The 25,304-nt window shown below is 56.6% G+C and overlaps 2 protein-coding genes across 3 annotated transcripts in view; one reads left to right on the top strand and one right to left on the bottom strand.

Annotated features, from left to right (window-relative positions):
* Positions 1-291: 291 nt before the first annotated feature.
* The window catches only part of RSPH14 (radial spoke head 14 homolog), an 83,576-nt gene continuing 58,563 nt past the window's right edge, over positions 292-25,304 (bottom strand). Inside the window, exons 5-7 of the mRNA XM_007974874.3 lie at positions 5,109-5,337; positions 3,063-3,199; positions 292-651 (exon numbers count right to left, since the gene is read on the bottom strand). Coding sequence (XP_007973065.3) covers positions 395-651; positions 3,063-3,199; positions 5,109-5,337 — 623 coding nt within the window. The 3' untranslated portion in view covers positions 292-394. The remainder of the gene's footprint in view (positions 652-3,062; positions 3,200-5,108; positions 5,338-25,304) is intronic.
* GNAZ (G protein subunit alpha z) overlaps positions 12,096-25,304 on the top strand; it is a 54,509-nt gene continuing 41,300 nt past the window's right edge. The window contains exon 1 of one of the 2 annotated variants that reach the window (XM_007974873.3): positions 12,096-12,268. The gene's annotated coding sequence lies outside the window, so the exon portion shown is untranslated. Of the gene's footprint in view, positions 12,269-14,503; positions 14,626-25,304 lie in introns of those variants that run through there. The other variant, XM_073006960.1, reaches the window with a different exon arrangement.

The following is a 25,304-nucleotide window of genomic DNA, read 5'->3' as shown; positions in this document are numbered from 1 at the left end:
GGCAAGGGGCAGACCTGACAGAGCAGAGCCACACCCAGCCACACCCCAGGGATCAGTCACTCAGTCTTCTAAAACCTGGGTGGTGCCTGGCCCATCTGGGTTCCTTCCTTCCCCTAGCCCAAGTCCCTGCCCCCAGCCTTGTCCCTGGAGGGCTCAGCCCTGCTCTCTTCCTTCTGAGGGGGACTCTTGGCCCCAGGAGAGAGCACAACTCCAAGGTCACTTCCCACTCATCCCCCACACTGGGTTCAGCCTGTGCCACCCAGGACCTGGTGCTTCTGGGCCTGGCAAGAGACCGAGAGAAGATGTGACTGTGCTCCAGGAACAGAAAGTGCCATTTGGACCGGAGATAAAGAGACTGAGCGCATTTATTCACACACAGAAGTGGATGAGGGGCTCAGGGTTTGAACTCGATGACACTGACGGCAATCCGGGCTGCCCGCTGTAAGGCTTCGGCCACTTGAGGCTTTGCGTGAGACTCCACCTCCATGGCACGGAAAGTGGGCACGTGCACCTGCAGGACCTTGCGGCCCTCGGGGGCCTCTGCCAGCATGGTAAGGGCCTTGGTGGCGTTCAGGCGCGCTACGGTCATGGGGGAGTGCAGCAGCTCCAGGAGCGGGCTGATGGCTTGTGCCTCTAGGGCCGCATACTTCCCTGCAGGCCACCAACACAGGGCGTTCCTAACAGCCCAAGGGGCCCTCTTCTCACCCCCTCACCCTAGCCCTCTCCTGACCCTCCTCCTTGTGCAGTCTCAAGGGGTTTATGCCTGGTTTACGCCCCACCAACATGCCCTCACCCTCAGGGCTCTTGCGCCTTGGCTGAGTCCAGCCTGGGCCTGGCCCCTTCATCTCTTGCCTTTCCAGCCTCAACCGGCTAATCTCAGCCCAGGAGTTGTATCCTGCCCGGGAGTTCAAGAGCAGCCAGGGCAACATAATGAGATTCCATCTCTACAAAAATTTAAAAATTAGCCAGATGTGGTGACAGGTGCCTATAGTCCCAGTTACTCAGGAGACTGAGGTGGGAGGATCACTAGAGCCTGGGAGTTTGAGGCTGTAGTGATTGTGACATTGTACTCCAACCTGGGTGACACACTGAGACCCTGGCTCTTAAAAAAAGCAAACGCAGCTGGGCGCGGTGGCTCACACCTGTAATCCCAGCACTTTGCTGAGGCGGGCAGATCACGAGGTCAGGAGATCGAGACCATCCTGGCTAACACGGTGAAACTGGCCAGGCGCGGTGGCTCAAGCCTGTAATCCCAGCACTTTGGGAGGCCGAGAGGGGCGGATCACGAGGTCAGGAGATCGAGACCATCCTGGCTAACACAGTGAAACCTCGTCTCTACTAAAAAATACAAAAAACTAGCCGGGCGAGGTGGCGGGCCCCTGTAGTCCCAGCTACTCCGGAGGCTGAGGCAGGAGAATGGCATGAACCCGGGAGGCGGAGCTTGCAGTGAGCTGAGATCCGGCCACTGCACTCCAGCCTGGGCAAGAGAGCCAGACTCTGCCTCAAAAAAAAAAAAAAAAAAAAAAAAAAAAAAAAAACAAAAAAAAACACACACACACGGTGAAACCCCGTCTCTACTAAAATTGCAAAAAAATTAGCTGGGCGTGGTGGTGGGCACCTGTAGTCCCAGCTACTGGGAGGCTGAGGCAGGAGAATGGTGTGAACCTGGGAGGCGGAGCTTACAGTGAGCTGAGACTGTGCCACTGCACTCTAGCCTGGGCGACAGAGCAAGACTCCGTTTAAAAAAAAAAAAAAAAAAAAGGAACTCAATAGTTCATTTATGTTGCCGATATTTCTTGAGCACCTACTCTGCACAAAATACACACGGTTCCCGGGAGATGCCCTCCTCAACCCTTCACTGCCCCTTCCTGCTGTCCTTGCCGGCCCTACACTCCTGCAGTTCCCAGCGGACTCTCCCCTTTGCTGGTGGAACCTCTCAACCTGGGCCCTGCCAACTCCCATTGTCCTTGGGGTTGATTCCGAGCCCTTCCCAGAGGAGGCTTGGCACCTGTGTGTGCCCCACCCATGCTGGGCTTCTCCTCCACATCCCTCATCACTGCCTCCCAGGGTCTGGCACGTGGCAGGGGCTTCAAGACCCTCAGCTGGAGTGCCAGCTTGGGAATAAGTGGCCTCATCTCCCTGGGTCCCAGCCTCTTGTGTCTCGAGCCCCGTGGCCCTCCAAGCACTCCTGCAGGAAGCCTGGACCGAGACGGACACTGGGCTGAGGCTGTCCCAAGATAAACACGCAGGGGTAGCCCCTGCCACCATGCAGTCAGCATCCTGACTATACCAGTAAAAGGAGGGGCTGTGGACTCCAAGAAGGACCCAACCTCTCCCATCTGCATACCTCAAGCAGCATTAGGGTCAGGTGTGGAGGGCCTGGGAGGACCTGTCTTTGGGAAGCTGATTGCAATTCCAAGCCCAGATGGTCCTCTGTGGAACTCAAAGGAAGCACAGGGCCCCAGGCTGGTGGGTGCGTAGGGGTCAGAGGGAAAGTCAAACACTTTCAGGGGACCTGGGAGTGCCATGCCCCAGTCTGCCAGGTGTGGAAACAGCCCAGCGTTCTTCCATTCGCCCAGGGTTGGGTGACTTAGAGGGGAAGCCTGACTGGTTGGGAGTCCCAATTCTGAATTTGCCCCCTCCCCCAGTTTAAAAAAGTAATTATGATGAATAAACACCATAGAGTCCAGGGCTCCAGGATTTGCTTAGACCTCAGGATAACAGAATCATGGATGGTAAACTAATCAACTCCTGGGTCACAGCTCACGAGGGGCCTGGGTGGGAGGTGGGAATTCCAGGCCCAGGGAACAGACTGGTGCGAAGGCACAGAGGTCCTAATGTGAGTGACCGGTGAGGGGCCACTGTGCTGGGGAGAAGAGGGAGGGCTGAGCCTCGGACCCAACCTTGAAAGGACATCAGTGATAGACCAAGGGGAGGGTTGTTTTTTTTTTTTTTTTTTTTTTTTGCAAAGTGTGGCGTTTGGGGAACAACACCCGGCCCCTGAGCACAGAAAGCTCATCATGGCTGCTAGCCTGCTGGGGTCTCCCTCCCTGTGGCCTCACCTTCAGTGATCACTGTGGCGAACATCAGGGCCCCGGCGGCATTAGACTTCACATGCTCCACCGGGTCTTTCAGTAGATGCACCAGGATGGGGATGACGTCAAACTTACACACCTGTTTCTTGCCCTCTCGAGATATGCTGGGGCAGAGAGGGAACAGAGAGGGGCTCTGCTTGGAAGGGAGAAGAGGGGCAAGGCCCAGGAGTGCTCCAGGGAAACACAAAAGAAAGAATTGTGTTGGGACTACCCCAGGTAGTCCAAGGACTGGTCCCCATGATCCAGGACTGGTCAAGGCGGGGATGCTGGGCTGCAGAGGAGGACTGGTGTGAATGCGGCCCACTGCGAGTGAAGACCAGGGAGTGACAGGGCCTCATTCTGAGCCAGCACACAGAAAAGAAACAGGGCACGTTCTCCGTGGCCCCAAAATGGGAAAGAGCAGGAGCCAGGGGTGTCAACCACAGGGAGACCCGTTTTGACTTTGCCTAGGAACCAGAGCTGCCAGTGATGGGTCAAGCTGCCCCCAACAGCAGTGGCTGCCAGGCACTGGGCAACTGCAGCTAAGGACTCAGACCAGGTGACTTTTAGGCCACTTACTCTGGCACTGAATGAAGTTGTGGAAATGAGGATGATGACTCCCTAAAAGTTTCCTGTGAGAGGGTCAATTCTGTCCCCTAAAAAGCAAGGGTTCCCTGGGGCAGGAAACACTGTTCACAAGCCCCACAGGAGTGTCACAGTGCAAAGACCCCTGTGTCACTTAATCAACCTTTCCCAAATGTAGCCACCAAAGAACCCTCATTTTTGTAGAGCTCTTAATGACCTCAAAGACACAGGTGTTCCCTGGGAAACAGATTGAGAAATGGGGTTGGCCAGCCACTAGCTGTGACCTTGGGAGCCTGTGGAGCTTTCAGGACAGTGGGACTCAACCCCGAGGCCCGTGATCAAAGATGCAGAGTCCTGGGCCCCACATGCAGGGATTCCCCGATTCGTTCACACAGCGAGACACTGAGACAAAAGCTGGGTTTCTCCAGCTCAGCGTTCTTTAGGGCCAGATAATTCTCAACTGGGGGCCAAAGCTCCACCACTGTAAACCCTGGGTTTAGGGCAGGAAACAGAGGAAAGCCCTGTCCTCAGGAGCTCCCCTCGGGGATGACACACAAAGTAACGGCAGGGATGGTGTTCACAGCGGACATGGGAGGACAGGGGACAGCGGGGAGGTTACAGTTTCAGAGAGAGAGCTCTCTCCTGGCAAGCCACTCTCGTGGTCACACAGAAAGGGGACCTCTGAGCAGACCTAAGAATGACGGGGATGGGACAGGGTCCAGGAATCTGCTTTTTCACAAACCTCCCGGCGGCCTGGGTCAGGAGCCCCACTTGCAGAAATACCGGCCTGGGCCTCTAGTGAGACTCTCAGAAGAGAAGCCAGGACTCAGGGAAGGCAAGAGGGCCTCCACTAAAGAGACATAGCCACAGCTAAGGCAGGGACTCTGGGGGTCGGTGACCAGTCCATCCTTGTGAAGAGGGGCCCAATGTGAGAACACACACCGCACCCCGACCCCTGCAACTTTGAGGCTTTGTGCTCCCTCAGTTTCCAGGCCAGGATGTAGACTGTGATCTTGTGTGACCTGGGATGAGAGACAAGACACTGCCTCCATTTCTCACCTGTGAAGGCAGACATCGCCTCCCTGGAGGGTTGCCTAAATGTGAGGTTTGTAGACAACGCCTGGCACACAGGAGGCACTCAGTGACAGCTGGGTGTCATGATCATCACCAGTGCATCTCCTGTGCTGGCCTTCCTCATAGGGAGGGGGTGCCAATCGTCTGGCTTTGTCCAGCCTGAGGGGTTTTCTGGGATACAGGACACTCCCAGGCCAAAGGGATGGTGGTCACCCTAGGGGAGAAGGTCATCCTCCGTCCCAGCTTCCTCCTGCCCCTAGACACAAGCAGGCAAGGGGAAGCAGGCCCAGGGTGGCCGCCCTTGAGCTCTGGACCAGCCCAGCTCAGGTGCCTTCTCCCAGCCTTGGCAGAAACCCAGCCTAGGCCAGGACTCACCTGACATTAAGGAGTGCATGAGCGGCCTTGCTGCGGATGTTCTCGTTGACACTGAGGAGCTTCTGCTTCAGGACAAGCACCACGTTGCTGCCCAGGGCCTCAGTGGCATCCTCCCGCAGGCAGAGGACCAGTGTGTCCAGGATGAGCTCCTGGAACTCCTCCTCCCGCTCCACCTGCAGCTTCCACACCAGCGGGGAAATCAGACCCTTGCTGATGATCTCTTGGGCCCCTACAAGGCAGGAAAGGGTGCTGAGGGTGGGCCGGCCACTCACCCACCCATGCCAGTTGGCCTGCAGGGCTCAAGGAGGGTCTTGCAGAGCCAGTGGGTGGGTTTGACAAGAGGACACTCAAGTGCCACCCCCCCACACACACGTCCTGCCTGGCCAGGGGCCTGAGCGGCCAGCAGGTGGCTGCAGTGACAGCCATGTCAGGCTGAGGGAGGAGGCTCAGAGGACCCGGGAAGGACCAGCCTTTGGTCACCAGTGTCTCAGGGGGCATCCACCATAGCAGGCGCACGTCAACCGGAGAGGCAGTAGCCACCCCTCAGAGAGCCAACAGCTCACTCCTGTGGGGCCCAGGCACACTAGGAGACCTCCACTCTTCCCTCCTCCTGCCCCAGAGTTGGGGAGCCAGTCAAGCCCCCACTTCCCATTCACCAAAATATTTCAAAGCTGCTGGAGACCCCACACTGGTCTGACCAGTCCTTGAGAAGAGCTTGGGTTTGACTGTGAGACAGAAGACCTAGAGTACAGGCCAGTGTCTCGCACACCAAAAAGAGCTGTGCCCCACCTAAAGGTGATGGGAAGCCATGGGCTCTGGTCTTCAAGGGACCTGGGGCTCTGTGGGAAGGGGGGTTCCACATGGCACCGCTGGGGTGCAGGTACTGGGAGAAGCACAATGAGGCAAGACTCCCCCATAAAAAGGCCCCACCTGGCTCCTCCCAGCTCCCTTCCCTCCTAAAGAATGTCAGCAAGTGGCTGCCTAGAGAACCCAGAACTTGGGCACGAGTGGCATCCTGAGGAGCCCAGGACGGTGGGCAGAACAGCCCTCCTGAGTCACTGAGATGAGATGCACAGGGAATGTGCAGAGTGCCCTTCCCTATGGCATGCGGCTGCCCTCACCATTGCCCTGCAGCCCACTGCCCACTGCAAAGCCATCTACAGCCCCCAGCGAGGTGGCCACCAGCAGACACCTCTTTCTTCCGCCCTCCCCAGCTAAACTATCTAATTTACTCTAGAGAGAGAAATAAACAGGTTGATTAGCCTAAAGGTCTCCAAGTGCCAATTAGTACCAGGGATTTCCTCTTTGAAGACATCACCCCAGCCTTCTTCCCCTGCTCCCTGAGGACATCAAACTGCAGGTGCCCAGGATGATGGGGTAGAGAGGCGGAGCAGGGTGCTGAGTGACTCTTACTGTCCCCCCATGTCTCATAATGTCCAGGGGCTCCCCGTGCCCCATCCCCCAGGTCCCCTGGGGTGGTGTCGGGTGGCTCCCAGTGCCCCTGGCTACCTTCTCACTGGGGTATAAGATGGAGCAGCTAGCTGTGCCATTTGTTCTCAGGGCTCTGACCACCCAGGAAAAGTGGGTTCCTGTTGCTTCTAGTGTGTTGGGCTTTTTTATTTAATGTGCACAGATTACAAAAAAAAAAAAAAAAGCCTAGGTCTCATTCTAAACACATCGCTTCCAAGCTGTGTCACCTTGGATGAGTTACTCAACCTCTCTGAGCCTAGTTTCCTTATCACTGAAATGGGCCTACCTGGCAGGGGATTGTGGATGAAAATGTGTTCCACGTGCTGTGGATTTCTTCATCCATATAAGGGTCTGTCCCTGTGTGCCCAGAACATCTGGGCCTAGGGTGGCAAGAGTCTCCTGAATTCCACCAACACTGAGCCCCAGTTACAAGCAAGGGCCTGCTGGGGGCTGAGGGGTAGGATACAAGACAAATGCTGCACAGCCCAAGCCCTACAGAGCCCATTGGTGCAGAGCCCCTGCCACCCCTCCTGGAGCCTGATCCTCTCCCTCGCAGCTCCCTGCTTTGCCCAGACCACACACCTGGCCTCCTGCTCCCGCTCTGCTTCCCCTCAGGTTCTGCCCACGATCTCCCTACCCACTCCTGGCTATAGATCCAACTCAGCGGTGACCTGGACGGCCCTCTTCCAGCTCACGGCAGGGAGGTGACAATTTGACCTTCTATTAATTTTGCTGGCAGATGGAAGGACAAGGTTCTGGGATGGGGACACCTGAGTAAAGACCTGGGGGTAAGGAAGTTGTTAATTTTCAAATCACGGCTAGATTGTAGCCTCATCTGCACCTATCTGAGCTTCCCAGGAAATCCCTGGGACAAGTGTCATTGCTGGAGCTGCTGCATGAGTCAGGATGGGCACAAGTTGGGGGAGGGATACAGAGAGAGTTGAGGTCAGAAAAGTCAACATTTAGGGTGTTCACCTCCATTGCCCAGCTCTCCTTGGTGAGGAAACTGAGGCCCAGAGAGGCAACTTGAATACCCAAGGTCACACAGCAGATGGTGGCAAAGCCAGGCAGGGCCCTCAGCTCCTTGGATTTTGTTTCTCAGGCATTTGTCTTGTACTTCTGCTCCTAGAAATGCTTAGCACAGGGACCGGGGTTCATTTTGAGACAGAGGGAGAAGATTAAAAATAAAACGCGTGCCGGGTGTGCCTTTCTGCTCGTTCACTTTGCTTCTTTTCAGCTAAAAGAAGAGTCTCGGGCCTGGCTATTTATAACTAACCCAGATCTGCGATGGTTTGCTCAAGTGGGGGTGGGGCACACAGACCCCAGGGAAACAGTCGGGGAAACCCACCCAACTGGGCAGCAGCCTGAGAGTCTGCTGGGGGTGGGGGGTGGTTGCAGAGGAGGTAGGACAGGTGGGGCACAGAGAACCAGCCAGATGGGGTGGCACCAGAGCAGGCCAGGCTCTGGGCCATCCATGATTTAGAAACAAGCAACACATGCCCACCCCACCCCCGGGAAGCAGGAAAACTAGTGGAAGAGTCAGCTGGGGACAGGTCATTACAGAACAGGTTGACATGTGTGTAGACCAGGAATTCCAGGGTCCTAGGGGCTCTGGAGGTGCACAAAGGGAGGCCCCGGGGAAGCTGGTTCTCATGGAGATGAAGGAGAGTCCAGAACAGCAGGGGAACAAAGGTATGTTTGTGGGGAGTGCCCAATCTGGCCTGGCTGATATGTAGGGGCTAGGATGGGTTCAGTGGTTGATGAGCCAAAGAGATCCATTGGGATAGAGGGGTCACGGATGTCCATGGTGTGCAGCCCCAGTGGTGGAGGTCGGGTCATTTTCTTTATCTTATTTTTTTTTTATGAGACAGAGTCTCATTCTGTTACCTAGGCTGGAGTGCAGTGACATGATTTCCACTCACTGCAAGCTCTGCCTCCTGGGTTCACGCCATTCTCCTTCCTCAGCCTCCCGAACAGCTGGGACTACAGGTGCCCACCACCACACCTGGCTAATTTTTTGCATTTTTAGTACAGATGGCGTTTCACTGCATTAGCCAGGATGGTCTCAATCTCCTGACCTCGTGATCCGTGAAGGTGGGTCATTTTCTTTGTGGAGGGGGCAGGGGGTGCGGGTGCTGACACCATTTTCAGGGGCCACTCCTCAGCCAGCTGTGCCTGCTGGGTTGGGGAGGTGCTGAGTGGCCTCAGTCACTACCAGGACAGAGCACCAGCACCCAGGTTCTGGTCACAGCCACACCCTTTCCTGCCAGGGGACTGCACATCCACACATGGCATCTGGGGCCCACCTTGCCACAGGTGACCCACCTGTCCAGCTTTAGCCTTGCGTGGCCCTGTGCCCTGAACTCGTGGCCCACTGAGCCTGTCTTTGCTCCAAGGGGTGCTTCTCTGTCCTCAGCTTTCTTGGCTTCCCAGTAGCCGGGAGCATGGTTAACAGCTTCTTCCTTCACCACATGCTCTCTTCCCGTGCCTCTGGTACTCTCCATTCTCTGGTTCCTGACCACCTCTCTAACTGCTCCTCCATCTTTTTGGTAAGCACCATCTCTTCCTCCAGTGGTCCCCACCTTCTCCCCTTTCTCATCTCCCTGGGTCCTGATAATACCCCGCTACTGTCTCCCAACATGCTCTGCCATCTCACAGCCACAGCAGACGCTGCACTGTACTCGGCCTCACAGACTGACTTCTGTGCTCACTCCCACTTCCTCTGGACTGACTGATGTTTTTATTATTTTACTATGTCCAGTAGGACAACTCACATTGCCTGTGGGACCATGCCTACTGTAAATAGGGAACAAAAACTCGTCCTCCTCCTTCTCAAATTCAAAAGACTATCATTAAAACTCTCTAGTGGTTCTTAGGCCAACGTCCCCGACCCTACTGTCCCGAGCTGGTATCTGTGCATGGGCAATGGCTCCGGCCACATTGGTCTTCTCTGGGTTCTTCCTGGCCTCGTGCTCCTTCATGTCCTGCACCCTCCCCGCCTTGGAACTCACTTCCCTCCCACCCTACGTCACTGGCCACCTCCACACCTGCTATGGCCTCATTCTAAGCATCTCTTTGGGAAGCTGGCCCGATGCCCAATGCTCCCCCACTCCACGTGCCCCCAGAGCCCCAGTGGGTCTCCTCAGATAACCTCACATGATTGTAAGGCCCAATCATTGTTTGCTTTCTGCCCCTGCCCTACAGTCAGAGGATCTGCCAGTAAAGGGCCGGTCTGAATCCTAGAACTGTGCCTACAACTATACCCTGGTGGAAGAGGCTATCTGTAAGTGACTGCTGCATGAATACAATATTGGTTTGATGCCAGGTGAGATGCCGCTCTCTTAATTTGAGGTGGTCATCAGCGTCAAGTCAGGGGGGTGTCAGCCAGCCCCAGTGGACCCCTCTGCAAGCTAGCCTCTGCTCTACACCTGGACCACTGGAAAGGGCCGTCCCTCTGTTCCACGTGGGCTTGCCCCTGCAAACAACTCAACTCTGAACCCCTCAACTCTGCGGTAGAAACAGACTCTGGCTATCCCAAGACATGCTAAAATGCATTTCCTATATACATTAACCCTAAGAATCACCCTCTGACCACAGTCTGTTACATTCCCCGTCCACAGAAGAGGAAACAAAGGCTCAGCCAGGTAGCACAGCTGCTGGTCTCTGTGTGGTCCTCCTGGTGAGAGGTCCAACCTGACACAGTCTGGTGGTGTGGAGGGCAAGCACAAAGTGTAGCCCCTCAGGCTGGGCGAGGTGGCTCAAGCCTGTAATCCCTGCACTTTGGGAGGCCGAACGGGAGGATCACGAGGTCAGGAGATTAAGACCATCCTGGCTAACATGGTGAAACCCCGTCTCTACTAAAAAATACAAAAAACTAGCCGGGCGCGGTGGCGGGCGCCTGTAGTCCCCGGCTACTCGGGAGGCTGAGGCAGGAGAATGGCGTAAACCCGGGAGGCGGAGCTTGCAGTGAGCTGAGATCTGGCCACTGCACTCCAGCCTGGGCGACAGAGCGAGACTCCATCTCAAAAAAAACAAAAACAAAAAACAAAAAAAAAAACAAAGTGTAGCCCCTCAGCCACTGGCTGAATTCCCTTGGTCCTCACTGGACACCTCCAGTGAGCAATAGGTTCGCCTCCATGATGCCCATAACAAATATACGTCCTGTTCCTGACAGTTTAGGCAGCACCCTCGCAGGTGGCCTACGACCGTGCGGGTACCTAACGCAATGGTCTCCATCTCACAGAAGAGGAAACATTCCCAGGGAGGTTACGGGATGATGCTGAGATGCCATAGTGTTCGGCTGGCAAAGCCAGGCACAGTAGCCCCTGCCTCCCCACCACAGAGCTACGATGGAGAGACCACTCTATTGACCTCTGCCATGGTCAGGTCCAGGGCTGCTGCTCAAAGAATGGCACGATCCACATAATTTGACCACAAAGGTGTAAGGTGATAAGAAAGGTGTTAGCTGGGAAGGCATCTGCACTTTGCCAGGGATGCTCTAGGATACACAAAGCTTCAGGTTACAAAGATGGAGAAGACAGAGCAGCATTCACGTCTTGGCCCTCTGGCTTGAGAGTCTTTTAAGCATGGAAGTGAGGGGCTCCTGGCCCTGAGGTCCACAGACAGGCTTTGAAATTGAAAGCAGAATTTTGCAGCCTGGGTTCAGCTGCATTCTGCTGAGGGTCTGATGCTTTCCACGAGCTTCCCAACAGCGCCAATGACCTTAACTGAACTGGCTCCCTCGCTCTTGTCTGGGCTGGGGGCCAGCTCCTGGGTCCTTCTCCCTTCCTTCCCTCCCAAGGCCACCTTTCCGTGTGCCAGGATTGCCAGGGACGCCAAAGAGCCCCTACACATTGGAGCAGCAGAAATGACTAATGCCCCCTCCCATCGCTGCACAAACCTCACCGGTGTAAATCGTTAGGGTTTGCATAGGCCTTTCACACGTTCTGAAGGATTGGTGAGACAATCCAGGAAAGCAGGTGCCACTAGCCCCACTTTGCAAACAGAAAGACTGGAAGAGGTCAGTCGGTTGCCCAAGGACGCAGAGCTCACAAGAGGCAGAGCTGGGTTTGAACCCGAGTGGAGAGAAGGTGAGCCGGGACGACTGCAGTAAAGAGGGCCAGGGCCATGACTGGGCTCAGGCTCGTTTTCCCGGGCTGCCAGAAGTAGACCCTGGGGCTCGGCTACCAGGCCTCAGCGCAGCGGAGTCACTGGGACGCCGGTGCTGGGAGCGCGTGCGGGACCGCGGCGCGCGCGGAGTCGCGACCCCGCCCCTGTCCGTCCCCATTGGACTGTTGGCCCGTCCGTCAGCTGCTTGTGCCCAATGGACAGAGGGTCGGAGCTCGTGGCGGGGCGGAGGTGCCCGGCGCGTGGTGCCCGGCGGGCGCGCGGCACCCCCCGCCCGCGGTTGGCCTGGCAACGGGCTGCGCTCGCGGCTCCGCCCCCTGCCGGCGGCGGCGCGGCGCGGGGCGGGCGGACCAGCGGGCGGGCGGCGGGCGGCGCGGGAGGGCGGGCGGAGGGAGCCAGGCCGGCCGGAGCGTGTGCGCCGCCCGCGGTCCGGTCACGTCCCCGCGTGGGCGCCGCCGCCCGCGTCGTACGGAACGAGGGCGCCGCGGCCCCGCGCTCGCCGCCCCGCCCCGCCCCGCCCTGCCAGGAGCAGCTCAGCAGATGCTCTGTGTCGCGGCCCGGAGGTGAGTGAGCCGACCCGCGGCCAGGCGCGCGCCGCTGAGCCTCGGGGGTCGGGGGCATGACCGGGGCGTCCACCTTGCCCTCACTTGGTACTCCTCCCGGGCCTTTGTGCCCCGAATCCGCCAGGACGCAGCGTCAGGGATGCCCGTCAGGGGTGGGGGACACCAAGGGCGGGGACGTCTGCGAGGTGGGCAGGGGGCGGCCTCTGGTCGGGCAGGTGTTGGGGGAGGGAGGCGCCGCCAAGCCCATGACCCCGCGGGAGGGGGCGGCTGCGGACCCGGGAGGATGGACAGAGGGCGCCGGGGATGCAGCGCGGGGCTGCCGGGCGCCCCCGAGCAGCGGCTGGTGCGGAGCCTGGGCTGGCAAGGCGAGCTGCGGGAGCGGCGCTGAGGCGGGTCTCCCTAGAGGGGGATCAGGGAGGGGCGGCCGGAGCGGATGCAGGGCCTTTCCCGAAACCAAGGAAAGGGCCCCAGAGGCCTGGGCCCGAGGACCTGGGCCCGGAGACGGACGGCTAGTAGTTCTCGGTCACTGCTCTTGAAGCGAGCAGGTTCCTCACAGGCATTGAGAGCAAGAGATGAGTATCGACCTGCTGCGATTGTAATACGTTCCCAGCTCAATATTTTTTCCCTTAAAAGGCGGTGGGGGTGTTTGGGGGAGGGGAGTGAGGGCCTCCGGGCTGGCGCTCCGAATCCTGCGGGCGATCCGAGGGGGCTCTGCCTTTAGGGCGGTGCTGAGCCTTTCTGGGTGATGATGGCAGGATTCGGCCTAGGCCGAGAATTGGGGCTCCTGTTACTGAGACAAGAGGACGATGCCAAGCGAGACCAGTGTTCCACAGAGTCCGTGTTGAGGTGGAGGGACCCGCCTGGTAGAGAGGTCTGTCTTGCTTGGGGAGACAGCTCAGCCCCTGACTGGCTCCTTTCTGCCCAAGTGATTTCCCTGCCCTGGGGATTGAGCTCTCTGGAGAAGGCTCCTTGGCCAAATTCAATTAAGCAAATATTTACTGAGTGCTCACTCCCCGAGGGCCTGGTGCTGGGGTGCACCGGGTGGGAGTGGACTGGGCCTCCCCTCCCAGAACTGATTCACCACCCCATAGGGGAAAACGTCTCTACTCGGCCAACCCAGCCTGAGTGCAGGTGCAGGGGCCTTGGTAGGGACCTTAAAGTGGTGCCCTGCGCTGGGGGGTCAGGTGAGCCCGTGGACAACATGACATTTGAACTGGAGCTTGAAGGACATGGGCACAGCTAAGCTGGGCATTGTGGGCAGAGAGGAGAGAATGGACCAAGGCACTTGGGCGGTTAGGTCTAATGGGAGCACCCGGCAAGCCTGGGGAGGAGTGGGAGGTATGGCGGGAAAGGCGGGTGGGGGCTGCACGGGGCTGAGGGAGCTTGAAAGTGGAATGACCCCGCTGCTGGTTAGCTGTGGCTGTGGTGGAAACCACAGCTTCCTCATCTGTAAAAGCGAAGCAGTTCCATGACCCCATGAGCTGGGGTGGGCCTGGAGAAGGGCTAGCTTTAAAGACTGGGGAAGGCTCCTTGCAGTCTGAGTCTGTGCTTCCAGGCACTTCTCCCTTGGGCACAGCCAGGGCACCGGGTAACCACCCAGGCAACCCCCTTGTTAGGATTGAGTTGCCTGTTTTGGGGATGATGCTTAGCTGGTGACTCTGTGCCTCTGGGATGTGGATGTTTGAGAGCAGTAATCGTGGCAGCCTGGGAGCATCCATCTAGGGGGTGCAGTGGGGGTGTGGATGGCCTGGCGGTGCTTGGATAAAATATGCGCCTTGAGCAAGCCTCATTCTCTAGGAATGAGAAGATGCTGGCATCTGGTTTGAAAGTCTTCCTGTGTGTTCCTCTAACAGACGTTGATTTTCTGAGACAGGAGGTGAATAAGGCATAATTTCTCCCCCTCGGAAGCTGGTGTCACTTTCTGCCCTAGGTCAGCCCCCTCATTTCTGGGGATGTTTTGCTCTCCCTCTGAAGGAACTGTTTGTTACTCATCTTTGTGGTGTTCCTGCCCTCCCCACCCAACACACACTTGGCTTTGGCCAAGGCCCAGGTTGATGCAGCGAGAACAGGGCCTGCCCTCGTGGGGTGTGCAGTCTGTGCTGAGCAGGGTGAGCTGCTGCGTTCTGTGCCTGTCGCCTGGACTGTTGCAGGGACCTGGCATGCAACTGTGGGTTTGGGACACCAGGAATGGATTCTTCCCTCTGTCCCCAGCCTCTCAGGCGTTTTGTTTTCTAGTCTCAGGAGGAACCTCAGAGACCTGGAGGCCCCACCAGAGTGGCTGGAACCTGATGCAGGAGTGTGGGTGGGGTCTCAGTCTGGACCTCAGGAGCTTCTAGAACAATTCCAGGAATTTGCAGGTAACTGGATGGACTTGACAGGGCTGCCCAGGGCCCCCGCAGAGAGGCCAGTAGGACAGGAGTGCTGAATATAGCAATTTAGGAATGCTGAATTTAGTCATCTTGTGTGTGAACACATGTGTGCAGCTTCCTCCTCTGGAGGCAGGGAAGGCAACCCTGTGCTGTCTGTCCCACGCTAGCTTCAGAAGACTTAATTGTGTGGCGGCAAAGGCACTCTCACTGCTGCTGACCATGGCAGGTGCACGGGCGCACTGGAGGAGGCAGGTCAGCACTCTGCTCTCCTGAACCCTCCAGGAAGGAAACCTGGGGTAGCCAAGCCTCTGGGTACCTGTGAGCACTGTGCTTGGCTGGAAGGAGCACAAAGCGAAATGGACAGAGGCGTCAGTGCAGATGCCAAGAGTCAGCCCCAGGCAGAATCCCAGAGCAGAGGCTATGCTGTGGCCTGGGCAGAATGAAGAGGGACATGGGAACACCGAGACTCTTGTGGCCCCGGGGTGGTGAGGTGAGAATTCCAGTCTAGGTGGCAGAAGACCTGGGGTCAGGCCCTGGCCCCGCCATCCTAAGTCTAGCCCCTTTTTCTCTGAGCCTTATTGTCCTCATCCGTACCCAAAGCCAAGAGTGCCCCGCCCTGTCCCCATACCAGCCCCTGCCATGCATTTTGGCCCTTTCGTGCGAACACTGCCAGGGGAGGCGCTTCACAAGAGTGAACCAATGGGGACCGCTTGGCAGATCCTGGAGCATGTAGGAGGAGACATCAGCCCTCTAGACTGAGCCCAAGGAGCAGAACCTCACGCGATTCATCCATTCATTTGTTCAGCTAACATTTACCAGTGCCTGCTGCATGCCAGGCACTGTGCCAGGTGCAGGGGTACAGCAGGGACAGAGCATCCACTCACAGTGCTCACACCAGAAGGGCAGGGGTTGACAGTAACACGTGTAACTAAGTGCTGCACTGTGGCGAACACTAAAGCAGAAGGTGGGGGACACGGGACGGGGGTGGGGGGCTGACACAGTACCATGAAGAAGTGCTGGGTGAGTGGTGTGGCTGAGCAGGGGAGAGACAGCAGGTGCAAAGGCACTGAACAGACACTCCCTGGCCCCTGGAGGCCCCACCAGAGTGGCTGGAACCCAGTGCAGGAGTGTGGGTGGGATCTCAGGGCCAGGTCCTGCAGGACTCAGCGGGCCCCAGTGAGGCAGGAAGACCTTGGCAGGGTTGGAGCAGAGAAGAGACTGGAGCTAATCTACACTTTGAAAAGATCTCTCTGCTGAGGTGGGAAAATAGGCTAGGGTGGGGTAAGGTTGGAGGCCATGAGGGGCCGTTGCAACCTTCTGGGCAGAGAGGCTGCTGACCCAGAGGTGGGAGCTCTGGAGGCCCTGAGAAATGCAGGTGGGAGATTTGTTTTTTAAAGCTGCAGCTTTTAAAGGACAGCTGCAGTTTTGGTCTGAGCCAGTAGAAAGATGGAGCTGGTATTGGCTGAGAAGCAAGATACAGAAAAACCCATTCCGGGGAGGTGGGGAATTGGGAGGTGGGTCTGAGACCCAGAGAGCCATTGATGAGCACATGTGGCCAGAGGGAGAGCAAGGCTGGAGGTGGCAACCTGGAGCCCTTGGCACTGAGGTGTGTGGGAGGCTGGGGACCACGTGAGGTCACTTAGGGATCAACGGTAGGTAGGATCAGAAGAGGCTGAGCTGGGCCCCTGGCCTCCACTGTGGGAAGGATGAGTTGAGAAGCATCGAGAGAGATTGAGGATTGGCGAGCTTCACAGTGGCGCCTCGGGAGGCTGGAGAAGAGCGGGTCCCAGAGAGCAGGTCCCCTGTGTCGAGCAGGAGGACATGCCCAGGGACGGAGCAATGCAGGCACAGCTGCCCACATTATTTTGGGGGCCCACTACTTGAGAATTATTAAGGGCCTGATGCGATGGCCCACACATGTAATCCTACACTCTGGGAGGCTGAGGTAGGAGGATCACTTGAAGTCAGGAGTTTGAGACCACCCTGAGCAACGTATAAGACCCTATCTCTACAAAAGTAAAACTAAAATTATGCATTCCGAAACAGGAGCAGCAGAGCATTAAAACTGTATGGATGCCCAAGTAAGTGCCCAGGAACCTGGCTGGTCACGGGGACCTCGAGGATAATACTGGGGCTGTGGTGGCCCCTGTGGAGAAGGAACGCCTGGAGGGTGGACCCGCAACCTGCCAGCTGCCCACTCCCCACAGCATTTCTCCTCCCTTCCCTGAGTGGGCAGGTGGGTTGTGTTGGACTTTCAGGGCCGCTGGAGTCAGTCAGACCCAGCCTGTGAGCTTCACCTTGGCCCCATGGCCCCGGGAACCCAAAGTGAAAACTGCAGCAGGTAATTGCCTGCTGCAGTTCTTCACTGAATGTGTTGCTTTTTGCCCCTTGGTCTGTGGACCCTTGGGCAAGAGGCAGCAGGAGGCACATCTCGAGGTTGAGGTCTAGATGGTCGCGTCATCAGGCCCTGGACCTGCATGGCCACAGCTTCACACAGCAATGGCTTCTTTGCGTTCATCTCTTTTCCAAAGGAACCTGCCACATCACAGAGTTTTGAGTTATTTGCTTCTAAATTAAGGTATAACTCTCTTTTAGAGACGTCCCTGGAGAATCCATCAAAAAGTGCTAAGAAGTGAACCTGTTAAAAGCCACAGTGAAGGGAGGGGCCTTACACATAGTGTCAAGCCCGGGGGTGTTCCTTCTAGCAGCCTCCAACCAGAAACACACCCCATCCCCAAGGGCTCAGCCAGGCCTCTCGTAGCCATGGGGGCCATGGTCAGAGCAAACCTTTCAGGAGACGCTTGTCCCCTGGGATGGAGAGCTGCCAGGACAGGGGTCCCTGAGCTCCTTTGTGAGGTCTGCCCCTGTGAGTCATGGAGGCCAAGGTCCTCTGAGGTGTGGAGAGTGGACCTCATGTGCCCAGTGCCTTAGTAGGTCTGGGCAGCCCCGTGTCTGGGCAGCATGGCCCCTCTCACCCTGGTTGGTCATAGGAAGGGTGGCTGAGGAGGAGGCTGTGCTGGAGGCCGGCGTGGCAGTGAGGGCTGGCTCTTAGGCTGTGGCCCCTGCTCCAGACAGGGCTGGTGGGGCCTCTATCTAGAACAGCACTGTGTTCCTGACCATGTTTCCTATGCCCTTTCCTACTGCTATTTTTTTCCCCTTAGCACTCGCCACAGCATGACCTGCTCCCTATTTGATTCATTCATCATATGTGTTTGTGTAAGCTCCATGAGGGCAGGGATGTTGCAGAGTCACCATTGAGAATCGGCACCCAGGGAGTCGCTGTGGAGGAAGTGAACATTCACAGACAGGCATGCCTCAGTGGCCCTGTCCAGCCCCTTTTGCCCTAGGGCTGGGCTGTGTGCTTTTGCACTGCAGAACCCCCGCTCCAGCTCAACCCTCTGCTCCTAAGAGGTTGTGCCTTTGGGTCCCCAGAGATGTGTCTTTGGGCCTCAGGTCTGGCCACCAAACACAAACTACCCTCAGGTAGATGCTACCAGCTGGGCCCCGTCAGGCCCAACTGTGGGTCACTGTCAAGCCAGAGGCAGGTGGACAGATGCCTCGGGCTGACGCCGGGCCACTCAGTGATGCGTCGTGACTCAGCGGGGCCTTGGTCAGACACGGGGATTCAGAGTGATGACCTGCAGAGGCATGTCTGTGGAAAACTGTCCTAGGGGGGTGAGCCAAGACTCTGAAGGTAGTAAAGGAGCGTGGTGATGGTAGAGTGGCCTTTCCAGGTGGTCCCTGTACCCCAAGATCAAGGAGTGGCCTCTCAGGCCAGCAGAGGGGCTCAGGGCAGGGGCAGGCACCAGGCCTGGATAGAAGTCCAGCTCTGCCTGTGATAGTGGCCCTGTGAATGCTTTCCACTCTCTGGGCCTTGGTTTCCTTGCCTTTGAGTTAGAAGCTCTGGGCTAGGTCAAGGGTACAGATAGTTTCCTTTCTTATCTCAACTCTGGAGTGTCCGTCCAAAGCACGCTGTGCTGAAGAGGATTCTAAGGCTGTGCTGCAGCCCAGAGGGAAAGAGTCATGGTTGATTAGTGATGTCTGCAGCAGGCACAGGAGGCAGGATTTAGATGAGCTTGCCGGTGACTGGTGAACCTCACCACTGCATCCGCCTCCTACCAGCAGCTTTAACCCACCCTATCTCTCCTTACATGCCCCTTCCTTAGTGACACTGATGCTGACCCCTTATTGGGAAGGACTGGCCTCCCTCTTCCTGAGTCTCATGAGCAGCTCATGTCATTGTTTGCTGACTGCCTCTTCTCTGATTTGATGCCTCACTCCCTGCAGTGACCTCAGGGTCCAACCCCATTCTTGGTTCATGGCAGCCTCTTTCTGTACACTGAATGAATGAATGAGTAAGTGAATGAGTGGCAGAGACTCAGCCGCTCTGCAAGGCTGGGCGGCGCCTCTTGGATGTACACCTGGTTTGATCTCTGTTCTAGCAAGGAGCCCCTGAAAGCCTTCCTGGAATAGGGAGACTGGATGGCCATGGAAACAAGGTTCTAAACCCTGTGGTTTCGCTCCAGGTGTTGCAGGAGTGGGGTCAGCAAGGGAGGAGGGGGCAGGGTGACCAAGGAGGGCTGAGGCATGTGAGTCCCAGGCTCTTTGTTTATGGGGCCCAGTGGTCCTATCTGACCTTGGCTGTGGAACAGCTAACCAGGCTTCCCCAGGGGCGAAGATGGGAAAACCTTCCAAGCTGCCAAGAGGGGCCTTCTGAAGACCCTTCTGACTAAGGGTGGGAGAACTTGGCACCTACAGCCTTCACCCTGGCCCCAGCAGGCCCTGACCCCCTGTGAACTGGTGGTAACCCACCCCTACTCCTCTTGCACCCCCACACTCGTGGCCCTACCCCTCACTGTGGCCAGGCCAGGGAAGGAGCAACTCCAACATAAGGGCTTGGCCCTCATGCCTCCTCCTGCCCAGCTCTGCATGGCACGTCCTCTCTGGCCTTAGCTGCCCCAGCTGCGTGTGACCTCAGGCCAGCCCCACCCACCCCTCCTGCTTCCTGTGGCCCTGTGGCCCTGTGGAGTGGCTACCAGGACCCCTGCTGGTGAGGGTGGGTGCGGGTGGCCTGTCTCCAAGCTGGGCTTTTCTCCAGCATGGTCACCCCCTCACCCGCTCCGTTACCTCTGATATGCTGTGCAAACATATTTCTCGATAAAATGCTGGGAAGAAAAATAATTAGAGTGTTGCCTCCATTATCCAATTTCTGATTAATCAAACTGTCTTTGTCCTCGGCCAAAATCTATTCATTTCCCTTAAACACTGGGCCAGTGCCAGGCATTGATTTCCTCTATGATAACACCACGCACGCAAGCACAGACATGCCCAGCCTGGCCCCACCCCATGGCTGGGACACAGAGGCACTGGTGGGGCTGCCCTTGTCCCCCCAACACTGCCCGCCTCCTCCGAAGAGTCTCCTGGCCACACTGACACCCCTGTCTCTGTCACGGCTCCTGGAGTGCTTGGCCTCAGTCTCCAGTGTGTTTGTCTTGCCACGCTGGCTGTTCTGGGACTCTCCCTCCTCCCAGGATGGTGTGGAATGGATAGAGGAGGTGTGGAGGGTGTGGCCACTGCGGTCCCCAGGGACCACAGCAAATGGACTGCAGCACCAGGCTCTGGGTGGGCCAGGGTTTGGGGAATTATCCCCATCACTGGCACAGGAAGAAGGCCAAAGGTGAGGGCCAGGGCTTCTAAGGGGGCTTTGGGGCCATGCAGTATATGTGTGGGGTGGGAGCACACTTGCAGGGGTAGCAACAGAAGCCCAGCCCCAAAGGGCTTACAAGATGAGGGGACATCCTGGCTCCTGGGCCTGAGGGCTCAGTAGTGGGGCAGCATCAGGATCGGCCAAGTCCACGTGGGAGGGGGCTGTGCATCTACCCATGTCCACCCAGGGAAGGTCACAGGCCTTTCCAGAAGACCTCCCAGAAGTCCCCGACTATCCCCTCCATGAGCCACGTTGACCAATCCCTCCCTCAGTCACTATAGGGGACTGGGATTGATTTATTGGCACCTGCTTGGTGCTAGGTTCTTGTGGGCACATGGGATACATCAGTGAACAAACAGACCAACAGCCCCTGCCCTATGGCACAGCGGGAAAGAGGTGGGTGATAAACTAAGTAAATTTTACAGTGTGCTAGAAAGGGACCATTCTTGGGGCAAGGCAGCACACGTGGTGTGGCTGCGTGAGAATATGGGGGTCATTTTCCATTGTAAATAGGATGGCCAGGGAGGCCTCCCAAGGAAGGGACATCTGAGCTATTGGATGGGGAGGGGGCGTGGAAGCCAAGTCCACTTGGAAGCCAAGCTGGACAACGAGCTTTCCAGGAGGAAGGAAGAGCCAGTGCAGAGGCCCTGAGTTAAAAGTGAGGGATGGTGCTAGAGAGGCAGCTAGAGGCAGCGTGGCAGGAGTCGGGGACGGGGAGCATGGGAGTGGGAGTCAGAGAGGCCAGGCATTGCAGAGCCCTGGCACCCCGACTGGACTTTGACTTGGGGTCTGCCCATGTCAAGCAAGCATTGGGGGCAAGCAGAAGGTTTCAAGCACAAGTGAGACTGCCTCGTTTTTACAAGGAACCCCCTGGCTGCTGGTGGAGCACAGGGTACAGGAGGCTGGAGACAGCAAGACCAGAGAAGTCATACTGCTGCAAAACAGATGAGAGGCTGGGGCTGGCTGGCGGGATCGAGTGGTGGAATTCTGGACAGAGTCAGGGCAATTGAGGGTTCCCCCGAGGCCAGCTGGGCCCAGCCACAACCTGCGGTGCTGGCCTCAGTTCTCAAGGAAGGGGACCCAGGGAAGGCGTGCTGCGCGTGTAGTGGACACCACTGATGCCCCTAGGTCCCCAGGGTAGGGGATGGGATTGTGGGATGCCACACACGGAGGCAAAGGGCAGGAGGTTGCAGGGCCTCAAAGACCCAGAAGGTGAAATCAGATTCCCCACTCAAGTGAGGGGTCTGATGGAGTCAGCAGTTTCCTTCCCTGGGGAAACTGGGGAGCCAGGAGCCTGGGGCTACAGCTCTCTCTAAGGCAGCAACCTCTTTGATTTGGCTGTTAATGAAGGCCCCACTTCTTCTCTGCTGTCATGGCCACCCTCCCCTCCATAGGTGGAACCTTTGCATATTTATTTATTTATTTACTCCTGGCCCAGAGAAATATCTGGCTTGATTTCCTCCTGAGTCAGTGTTCCTCAGGTGACACTATTACCCTTTGTCTGGTCAGCCATGGTGGCTGTGGGCCAAAAGACAGGACAGGTGGCTGAGGGTGTCCAGAGCCAAGACAGCACAGGGTTACAGGGAAGGGCCTCCCTGGTCATCTCATCTCCCCTTCCTTTAGCAGAAGGACACTGGGAGGCCCAGCTGGGACAGAGCCTGGGGTTGTCTGCAGAGTGGGGACACTGTGTTCACTAACCCCAGTCCTTCCTCCCATCTGCTCAGACTATGGCTTCAGGGTAGGCAGAGAGCTTTGAGGAGGCAAAGAAAGGAGGACCTGTTTCTAAGGTGAGACCCGTTGCGGATCTGCAGGTGCCAGGCCCATCAGGCAGGTTGTGGGGAGAGTGTGGAGAAGCCAACCCAGTGGCCTGAGCCCTGGTTACTGTGGAGTAGCTGCAAAGAGCCCACAAACACGGAGTCACATGTCCCCAAGCCATGAATCAGTGATGTCTTACATGTGCATATGCTATCATTTTTCAAACATTGCAAAAGCTATTGTGATAAATGAAATGCAGAGTCATTTACAAGCCTTGCAGAAATTTTGGTGCACGAAAACCCTTTTTACCTCTGTCATCAGCACTCACTGGATTAATGGGTGCCCTCCCTTCTCACTGTAAAGCATGCAGGCTTATGTCAGTGCAGATGGGCCCTCCAGGGCAGCAGGCACTCTCTAGAACCCCCTTGCCCTTCCACATGTATCCCTTTGAGTCCATTGTGATTGTCCCAAACCTGTTTGTGCCAGTTGTACTCACTGTAATCACAGCCTGGAATACTGTGTAAACTGATGGGCTGTGACTGTACAGAGGACTTCTGTGGAAATGAAAGTAGATGCTTTGGAAAGCCTCAGTAAAAGCCGTGGGTAGGTTTGGTGTGGGCAAGCCAACTATGAGTTTGGGGACAAGGAGTATAACAGCCTAATGTTCAGATGCCAGTTCCTTTGCCACCTCGCTTGTGTTGGAAAAGGTAAACGAGATATCATGCAAGGTGTGCTGTGGTTTAAGCAAGAAGTGGCATAACCCCAAAACCGGAAACTCTGCTTTAGGAAGAGTTTGTGTCTCGAAAAATTGACAGACATATGAATGTATGTTTATCTGAGTTAAATGAAAATAAAGTACATGTATGTCATCTCTTAGGACTTCCCGCTTTAATTCACTTTTCAGTAGATCAACCAGCCAGCAGTCTCAGGTTTGATTGCAACATTTGGCCATCAACAGTTACTAGAAATATATTTGTTATAGGCCAGTCGCAGTGGTTCATGCCTATAATCCCAGCACTTTGGGAAGGGGAGGCAGGTGGATCATTTGAGGTCAGGAGTTTGAGACCAACATGGCCAATATGGCGAAACCGTGTATCTCTAAAAATACAAAAATGAGCGAGCCGTGGTGGTGGACACCTGTAATCCCAGCTACTTGGGAGGCTGAGGCAGGAGAGTCACTTGAAACCAGCAGACAGAAGTTGCAGTGAGCCAAGATGGTGCCACTGCATTCCAGCCTGGGCAACAGAGAGAGACTCTATCTCAAAAAAAAAAAAAAAAAAACCCAGAAATATATGTGTAATAATGTTGGAATCTGCAGGCTGGTCTTTTTCGTTGTGTTTGTATTTTTTTGTTTGTTTTTATTTGTTTGTTTGTTGGAGTCTCCCCGTCACCCAGGCTGGAGTGCAATGGTGCGATCTCGGCTCGCTGCAACCTCCACCTCCCAGATTCAAGCTCCTGTCTCAGCCTCCCAAGTAGCTGGGATTACAGGCACACGCCACCACACCTGGCTAATTTTTTTTTTTTTTTGTATCTTCAGTAGAGACGAAGTTTCACCATGTTGGCCAGGCTGGTCTTGAACTCCTGACTTTGTGATCCACCTGCCTCGGCCTCCCAAAGTGCTGGGATTACAGGCGTGAGCCACCGCGCCCGGCCTTGCTGTGTTTTTTTGTTTATTTTTGTTTTGCCTGGAGAGGGTCATTCCATAATACTTGGAAAGGTTGTAAACTGGGAATCTACAACAGAGCCAAGGCCACAGGGGCCAAGTGTGAGGAGGGGGCTGCTTGATGACACTGCAGAAGTCCCATGGCAGGCCAGCCTGGAAGTCCCTCTTTCCCCACGACTAGGATTCACAAGGCCCTTGGAACCCCAGCCCACCCAAGCGGAAGAGTCCAGGGACAACCTGCAGGGAGGTGTGGGGTTTTCTAGCGCAAGAGGACATGGGGGATGGGCCTGAGGACCAGGAGATGCTGGTTTCACAGATCCAAGGCTAGCTGGGCTCAGCCTGGGGTGTGCAGAGTCCACACTGTCTCCCCCCGCCCACCCCGCACCTTGCCCCCAGAAACTCCCATTTTAATTCGGTAAGGTGTGAAGTGGTCAAGATCATATGAAGGTGGGACGTGAGCTGGCTGGGATGGGAGAGGGCAGGTGGGAGACTGGGAGACCAGGCAGGAGGCTCCAGGGAAGTTGAGAGAGTGAGACAGGAGGGTGGGCAGGAGAAGTTTCAGGAAGAGGACTCTCCGCACAGCCAGAAGGAACTGGAAACCATACCAAAGGAAGGGTCCTTAGGGGCTAGCCTGCAGCTTGGAGAGGGGCAAGTGTGATGCACATTTGAGAAATACTTGTGGAAAGCAGAAGCAAGAGGTCTGTGGGAGGTCTGGGGTATTGGGGGTAGTCAGGGAGGGCAGACCCAGGCAGAGGGGTTCCAGGGGAATCCAGTAGAGCTGGCCCACAGAGTCCCAGGGATATCATGGGCTCCAGGAGCAGGCCATGGGGTCAGCAGCGACCTCAGGTCCTGAGGCCTGTGGACTGTAGGGTGACCCCTTTGCAGGCTGCTGGGAAAGGTCATTTTAGGTAATGCTCTCAAAAGGGAGTGCTGGGGAAGCTTCCGAGCTCTGTACAAATATTTTTTGGTGTTCCTCCATCTACCCATCCATCTGTTCTGCGAATTTTTTCCAGAGCACCTGCTTGGAGGGAAGCAGAGCTGGTGCCTGGGGGAGGGAGGGCAGAGCAGGAGCCCAGACCAACCTGCGGTGGGGACCCTGGGGAAACCACACACAAGCCATTGGAGATGAAGGTGGGAGGAGGGGATGTGGGCCAGATGTGGTCAGGGAAGGTGCCTGCTGGAGGAGCCGGCAGCCCTCAGGCTGAGGAAGGGCCGGTTTGTGGGGCATCCCTTCCATTTCTTCCCCAGGGGAGGTCCAGTCCCACTGCTGAACCAGCGGCACACCACACCTGTTCAAGGTCACACGGGCCAGGTGGCAGGCCCAGACTGAGTCCACTGGGGCTCCAGTGATCCTGATGCTGCAGTAGTCAGGGGTCCTCACGGGGAAGGAGGTTCTCCCTGGGCTTCACAGGGCTGTGTTTTCAGCCAGGTGGGGTGGAACAGGGCACTGTGGGTGTGGTAGGTGGGAGATGCAGCCGGAGAGGCGGGAATCTTGCTGCTTGTGGAGTTAAAAAGGAGGGAGGGGTGAGCTATGCAGGCAAT

This window comes from Chlorocebus sabaeus, chromosome 19, assembly GCF_047675955.1.
Source record: "Chlorocebus sabaeus isolate Y175 chromosome 19, mChlSab1.0.hap1, whole genome shotgun sequence".
Lineage (NCBI taxonomy): Eukaryota > Metazoa > Chordata > Mammalia > Primates > Cercopithecidae > Chlorocebus > Chlorocebus sabaeus.
Note: the sequence above shows the minus strand (reverse complement) of the source record. Positions and strands in the feature narration are given on the sequence as shown.